This window comes from Grammomys surdaster, unplaced genomic scaffold (genome assembly GCF_004785775.1).
Source record: "Grammomys surdaster isolate TR1022 unplaced genomic scaffold, NIH_TR_1.0 411, whole genome shotgun sequence".
Classification (NCBI taxonomy): domain Eukaryota; kingdom Metazoa; phylum Chordata; class Mammalia; order Rodentia; family Muridae; genus Grammomys; species Grammomys surdaster.
In genome coordinates, this window is record NW_021604830.1 from 34,507 (window position 1) to 42,119 (window position 7,613).

Consider the following 7,613-nt stretch of genomic DNA (forward strand, 5'->3'; position numbering starts at 1 on the left):
GTGTGTGTGTGTGTGTGTGTGTGCGTGCATCTGAGCACTGAACATGGGACCTCATGTCTACTAGGCAAGTGATCTGTCAATCTATTGAATCACTAAATGAGTGGATATTTAATGCATTTTTAACTTCTAAATTTTTCCCATCAGGCAGGTTCATGAGAATATAAAGCCACATGTGACTGTTGCATTCATGCACAAGGTCGAGCCAGTCGATAATTCCAGCATGGCATTCCCCTCAATGAGAAGCTGCAGGCTACTGGTGGCTGCTAAGGGAGGGGAAGTCACTTTTCTTTGGGGCATTAGCTGATTCTAGATTAGCCTCGCCCATGCACATGCAGACAACAGTGCCTGGATGTAATGAGGTAGAAAACCAGAGAACAAGAACATGAGACGGAGTTCTGGGGAGTGGGATGCCATCAAGACTCATATATGCATATATACATACATACATACATACATACATACATACATACATACATACACATACTTACATACATAATGTATGTATATATATCTATATCTTGCATGTGTATGCTTTAAAGTATCACACACAAGTGCATTTATATAGTACATATATGAAATAGTTGAAGATTAAATAAAAATACTTCATTTTTAAAAGAATATAGCCTCATGTAAGTACATAGACAGTGCATAGAACTATCTGTAAAGCTGAGCTATACCACGGCTACGACATGGTAATTCAGTTTGATGGCCATGAGCTCTTTTGTATGTTACTTAAACACATGGATGATAGTTGCACCACAGGACTGTACTGCAGTGGACCGTCCTCCCTCACTGTGAATGCCTTGTCCCTCACCCCGACTGTCTCTGTCCTCAGGGCTGGACATCCACTTCATCCACGTGAAGCCTCCCCAGCTGCCCTCAGGCCGCAACCCAAAGCCCTTGCTGATGGTGCATGGCTGGCCTGGCTCCTTCTATGAGTTTTACAAGATCATCCCATTGCTGACTGACCCCAAGACCCATGGCCTGAGTGACCAGCATGTGTTTGAAGTCATCTGTCCCTCGATTCCTGGCTATGGTTTCTCAGAGGCATCCAGCAAGAAAGGTACAGGGTTCTGAAAGGGGAATACATCCAGACTGTGCTATGTCATCACAGTGCCTGCTAGGGGCAGCAACACCCTGAGCCCTATGCTGTGTGACTCACAGACCCATTGGTGGCAGCAATGCCCTAAGGAACACATAACCAGGCACATTGGCCTTTCTTGGGGGCACCAAAGTTCCTTTTGTCTGGTCTCCTGTGAGGGACTTTCTTCTTAGCCTGGGGAAAGAAAGGTCTGGGGAATTTCCCAGGCTCCTTAGCACTGACCTATGACTCCATGTTCAGTGTTCACTGCACTGGTAAGTTGTCACATGCTGTTGGAGCTCAGTGAAGCGGGCTCTGGAAGCAAGGATGCTGACCCCCACTGGAGCCCCCATTAGAGACTCAAGGACACGTATCTCCAAGTGTTCTTCAGGACACAGAGTCCTGGGTCAGGCTGGCCCTGACTCTGCAATGAGGAGAGGGAAAACAGCAAGCAGCTCAGAGCACCAAAAACATTGCATCCCAAGGACAGCTGAGAAGACAAGCTTATTTCCAACAGATGCTGCTATTGTTTGTCCCATGACATAAAAATGCCTACAGTGGGAGGCTCATCCAAGGGGAGAAAATTCTCCACTGGGAATTCTAGCTGACTGCCTCGACTTCCCTCATTGACTTCTGCTGGATGTTTGCAGGCTCCCTTTGTTCCTTGCTTTCTCAGGGAGGTGCCTCCACTCACGTCTACAGCCTGTTGTAAACTTAGGATTGGATGAGGTTTTGCTATTTTATCTGCTGCTGCTGTACTCAAGAAACTTGTTCAAAGCCCAAAGTACAGCAACCGTAGACCATTCTCCAAACTGTATAGAACAGCCTGTCTGTCCCCTTCACACTCAGGTTTAAATTCAGTGGCCACTCCGAGGATCTTCTACAAGCTGATGTCACGGCTGGGCTTCCAGAAATTCTACATTCAAGGCGGGGACTGGGGGTCCCTCATCTGCACCAACATGGCCCAGATGGTTCCCAAGTGAGTCGGGGAGTCAGACAGGCATGGCGCAGCCTCGCCAGGCTCAGTGGGTGGGAGAATCCACACAAGACACAGGACTGCTTACCCTAGGCCCTCTTCAGCAGTGTCTGAGACTTGGCCAGGTCCCCCAATCCCAGATTCTTGTGGTCCTGGGACAGAGAAAACAGATCTTCCCTCATTGGGTGGGAGAGGGTGTGTTGACCCGTGGGATAGCTGTGAAGGCTGTCTGAAGCAGAGGAAGGGGTCTATAGTAGTCTCTCTGGGACAAGGTCTAGAACATTCTGAAGACAAGAACACTCTAAAACACTTTCCTCTTCCCCAAACACTTCCCTCCAACTCAGTGGATACCCAGAGAGACAGGGGCTGAAGGAGGCTGGCTTGTATTCTTCAGGTCTCTGGCCTCTCCCTTCTTCCTCCATCTCCTCTCACTCCTGTCCTTCATAGCAGCCAAGCTGACCTGTGCCCATTCCTCTGCCCACAGCCACGTGAAAGGCCTGCACTTGAACATGGCCTTCATTTCAAGAAGTCTTTACACCCTGACCCCTCTCCTGGGCCAACGTTTTGGGAGATTTCTTGGCTACACTGAGAAGGATATTGAGCTCTTGTACCCCTATAAGGAGAAGGTTTTCTACAGCATCATGAGGGAGAGTGGCTACATGCACATCCAGGCCACCAAGCCAGATACTGTAGGTAAGCACACCAGGGCAGTGGGGTCCGGAGGGAATCTCACTACCCCTGAGAACACAGCTTACAGCAAGAAACCCCTGACAAGGAAGCAGAAATCTTTGTTTTCTGTACTGAGAAGTGAACCCAGGGCATCACACTGAGTGACAAGTGATCTGTCATTCACCACAGCTACAATCCAATTAGGAGACACAGAGGCTAGGGGAATCCCACAAGTTTTAGATTAGCCTAGTCTACACAGTGAGTCCCAAGCCGTCTTGGTCTACATAGCCAGAGTCTTGACTCAAAATACAACAACAAACAAACAAACAAACACCAAAAACAAACACTAAAAATTTAACTCATAAGGAAATTGATGAGATGATCAAAATATAGTTTGCTCAATGTATTTGGAATATAAATTTGTTTACTCCTGGATACAGAATTCATTAACTCCTACATAATAGCCACATTGGTCTGTAACCCAGATGCTCTGGAGGCTGCAGCAAGAAGATCCAGAACAGCAAGACCTGCCTGTGTGCCTTAGGCTGCTACCAAATCTCAGAGCAAGCAGAGATATTGGGGAGTAGGAGCATATTGGTCTGAGACCTGTTAAATCCCTGTGTGCAGCCATCAGTACAGAAGAACAAAATACCTCTAAAGAATGTAGGCTATCTTAATATCCAAGAATCATTGTATCTTCCTAGTTTTCTAATGTTTAAAGAGTTGTAAAGAAGCTAAAAGGCAAAGCTAGGTGGGACCACTCATAGAACAGTGATTTTCAACCATCCTAATGTTTTATCCTTTAAAAATAGTTCTTCATGTTTTGATCCTCAACCATGAAATAATTTTTGTTGCTATTTCTTAACCGTAATTTTGCTACTGCTTTAAATCATCATGTGAATACCTGATATGCAGGATATCTGATATGTGACCCCTGAGAAAGGCTCATTTGACCCTAAAAATGTGATGACCCACAGTTGAGACTTGCTGCCCTAGAAGATCCAAGGACTGTCAGGTGTTCCCAGCATGGCCCCCCAGTTCACTAAGAGGACACCTGGGAGTCATTTTGCCCACTGTGGAGCCTCCCACAGTCCCCATGGTAGCACCAGGCCCAGAGCAAGGAGAGCTACGGATCATAACAGCAGAATATAAAGTCAGGCTTTCCTTCCAGTTACAAAGCAGATGATTGCTCTATACCTAGAAGTGTGAAAAAATCCAAAATACAACTGATAGAAGTCAGTCTCCAGCTCTCCTGCCTTCCAGCTGCACTCCCCAGAAGAGCTTGCTTTCATTGTCCCTTACACATGTTGTAAACACAGGTCCCCATGTGCCCAGACACAGTTGTTGGCCTCTTTCAGGACCTGTATAGTCAGTCCCCCTGCTCCCCTAACGAGGGGTCCTAGGGCCCTGTGGCCTGTGCTTATCCTTCGGGGACTGAAGCCACACAGCATCGACTCTGGGTTCTTGCTCCTTTAGCGCAACATGACTCTTGTGAGGTTTCTGTACTTTTATCCCAGCCATGATTTTTAATGCTGGTCACGGTAGCCAGAGCCTCACTGATGCTAAACTTCCAGTGACTACCTCTGGACCCTGCTGTTCCAGTGACTGCAATTGTATTGTAACTCATGGTATATTAATATTTATTTGTAACTATCAGTTTTACACCAAGATAGAGCCCATATGGTCTGTGAATCCTATGAGATTATAGGGAACACTGATCTCCACTTGCTGGATGAGGCTCTCAGGCCAGGGCTCCAGATGTAGGGCACACAGCTGTACCTGTTGGCCCTCTGTGGCACCCACATACCTTTCTCCTGGAGTCACATACTCTCTGGGGCCAGGCTTGACTCCCTCCCTTGCTCGTCCCCATCCAGGCTGTGCTCTGAATGACTCTCCCGTGGGCCTGGCTGCCTACATCTTAGAAAAGTTCTCCACCTGGACCAAGTCAGAATACCGGGAACTGGAGGATGGAGGCCTGGAGAGGTGAGGCCCCACCACCCCGCTGTCAGACTTGTTGCCCAGGCTCTGCCTCTGTCCTCTCACATTCTGTCCCTGTCTCCAGGCACCCGATGGAGGGAGCCAGCAAGCTTCTTCAGTGCATGGCTTTTACACCTCCTACTCTGGAGCCTTGTAGGGGATAAGGAGGTAGACACAAGAAAGGGACAGTGACTTGTTCAGTCCCCTCCTTGCTGATGAAAAAAATACATGTGTCGGGAAGTTCCCACAGCAGCAAATACCCTTTACAGCAGAATAGCTGAGCCCTGTCACTCAGGACCTATGCAGCCTGTGAGTTCTGTGGCAAGCAATGGGAAGGGACAGAGCTCTGAGAGTGCATGGGTGTGAAGGTGAACTGCTGTGCTCTCTGACACAATGTTGTGTCACAGGAGCTTAGCCTGGTGCCAAGCTCCTTCTTGGTACTGTCACACTGAGAGGCAGAGACTGCATGGCATCTGAGTCAGGGGTCCATTCAGAGCCTGGATCCACAAAGGCAGAGCTTGGGGAAGATTTTGTATGGAAGACATAGTTCCATGTGGTCTGGTTGATCTGCGGTAGATATCACAGAGAATGTGAATAGCAGCATCAAAGGATGCTGGGAAGTCTTGTTGACTGCAGAGAAGGGACAGAAAAGGACAGAGGGACAGACAGACTAAGAGGACAGAGCCCAATAAGAGCCTCACTCCTACAGATGCAAGCAATAGGAGAAGTTTCAGAGTGCAGGACTGAGAAGGGATAGCAGTAGAGGTGGGGTGGGGAGGGCAGCTGGTAGAAGGGTAACATTAGACCAGACAGTGCAGCCAGCCCAGGGAAGAGGGGCTAACACGGCCAAGGAGGCAGATGGGGTAATTCACTGGCAGATCACAATTCTCGTGGGGCAGAAAACCCTTGACATTCTAGCCCCAAACACAATGGGCATTGATGTCTTCTAGACTAAGATGTTCTCAAAAAGGGTGGCAAGGGAGGTTGGGCTGTGGTAGACCCATGGCCCATCAGAACATATGCAAGGCTGAGACCTTTGGAGGAATCGGCAGCTGGGATTGAATGGCCACCAGGGTTAGGAGGCCACTTGGAGCTCCAGCTTGTCACAGTTAAGACTCAGAAGACCATAGGCCTGATGTCAGTGAATGTCACAGAAGGTATGAGAGCACCTGCAGTGGGCAGGCTAAAGCCAAGCACAATGGCTCTTCTACAGCAAAGACGGCTACCTGGAAGTGCTGGAGCTGTTCTCTGTGGAAGGCCATACCTGTGAGTGGCAGGTATCAGTCTTCAGTCCTTCCCTGGGCTCCCAGCATGTGAGAGCTAGGCATTGTCTGATGTGGGGACCCTGAAGGGGCAGCCCTTTGTTCTTGACAGCCAGAGTTTTCACTGAGCCTGGATTTCCTGTGCGCTTTCCCAGGAAGTTCTCCCTGGAAGATTTGCTGACTAACATCATGATCTACTGGACAACAGGAACCATTGTCTCTTCCCAACGCTTTTACAAGGAAAACTTGGGTCAGGGACTCATGGTCCATAGACATGAGGGGTAAGCCTGGCTGAGCAGGGAGGGGACCCCTGGGGCTGGAGGATGGTTACCATCTGTCCTTTAACTCAGAGAAGGCTTGATGGCAAGGTGAGGAAGATTCTAGACATCCTGAGTATCCACTCCTTCAGGTCGTGGCCTGCTGTCAGGCACTTTGGGATTCAAAGGCCCATATAGAGACCTTCAGGTGAGAGCAAAGCGATAGCCCACCAAGGTAGGCATTAGAGAGTAGTGAAAGCACTTGACATCACGGCTCCATTTGACCCAGCCGAGTCCTCCCCAGGTCTTGAGAGTCTGCTCTGGAAACAGAAAACACAACGCCTCACCTTGTTCCTCTTCTCCACAGGATGAAGGTCTTTGTGCCGACCGGCTTTTCAGCCTTCCCTTCTGAGCTACTGCATGCCCCAGAAAAGTGGGTGAAGGTCAAGTACCCCAAACTCATCTCCTATTCCTACATGGAACGTGGGGGCCACTTTGCTGCCTTTGAAGAGCCCAAGCTTCTGGCCCAGGACATCCGCAAGTTTGTGTCCCTGGCTGAGCTGCAGTCATGACACTAGATACCAATTAGCAGCAGCCCTGATTTCTCCTGAGTCACACTTATAGAAGATGACCTTTTTCTGAGGAATAAGTTTGTCCCCTGATCATACTGGGGGACCCAGTCTTAACCCCACCAAGTCACCTCTTACCCTCCCCATATGTTCACCCCACTGTATAGCTGTGTTAAGCTACTTGGCTTTAATGATAAATGGATTTATTTCTGAGAGTGTATGGTTCAAATGCCACGTGTTTCTTCAATACCCACATGGGCCTTCCATTCTAAGAGAATTGCCATGGGCTCCCCCTCCCCTGTCTTGGAGAGTCCTGCTGGGCCCTCTGAACTTGGCCCTGCTGCCTAGGGCAGAGGGAAAGTTAGGTGCCACCAGCAGTCAAGGCCATGCTGCACTAGGCAGCCTCAGTGACTACTGGCACCTCTTGAGCCTCTCACGGCCCACAGGACACTGTGAGCAGAGGTTGTATGGCTGGCAACTGTCTGTGAGAAAGGCCAAAGTATCCCAGGCCCAGCCATGTCTCCAAAAGAGCCCAGAGTGGTCTGCAAACTGTTTGGTCCCATGGTGCTCAGATGAGGTAGAAGGAAGGATCCCCCGTGCTTGGCTCTGTTCCACCTCATCAGAGCCTCTTTCTCTACCCCAGAAGACCTCCCTGTCATGATCCTATGCCTTATGCATTCCCAACGGGCAGCATTGAGAATACTGTCAGCCAAATGTGGCTGCCTCACTCCAACTGGGGACAACACAAGGGGCTGCCTGACCTTCTGTAGTTGGCGGTTTCAGGACTGGGGGTCCTCCAACCCCCAACCTGTGCCCCCCACT

The 7,613-nt window shown here is 49.3% G+C and overlaps 1 protein-coding gene across 2 annotated transcripts in view; it reads left to right on the forward strand.

The window, feature by feature from the left end:
- Window positions 1-7,009, forward strand: part of Ephx1 (epoxide hydrolase 1) — a 40,445-nt gene extending 33,436 nt beyond the window's left edge. For both annotated transcript variants that reach the window (XM_028781358.1, XM_028781359.1), the window contains exons 4-9: window positions 836-1,063; window positions 1,931-2,060; window positions 2,542-2,750; window positions 4,601-4,709; window positions 6,121-6,246; window positions 6,590-7,009. In XM_028781358.1, the coding sequence (XP_028637191.1) occupies window positions 836-1,063; window positions 1,931-2,060; window positions 2,542-2,750; window positions 4,601-4,709; window positions 6,121-6,246; window positions 6,590-6,794 (1,007 nt within the window). In that variant the 3' untranslated portion in view covers window positions 6,795-7,009. The remainder of the gene's footprint in view (window positions 1-835; window positions 1,064-1,930; window positions 2,061-2,541; window positions 2,751-4,600; window positions 4,710-6,120; window positions 6,247-6,589) is intronic.
- Window positions 7,010-7,613: the final 604 nt, after the last annotated feature.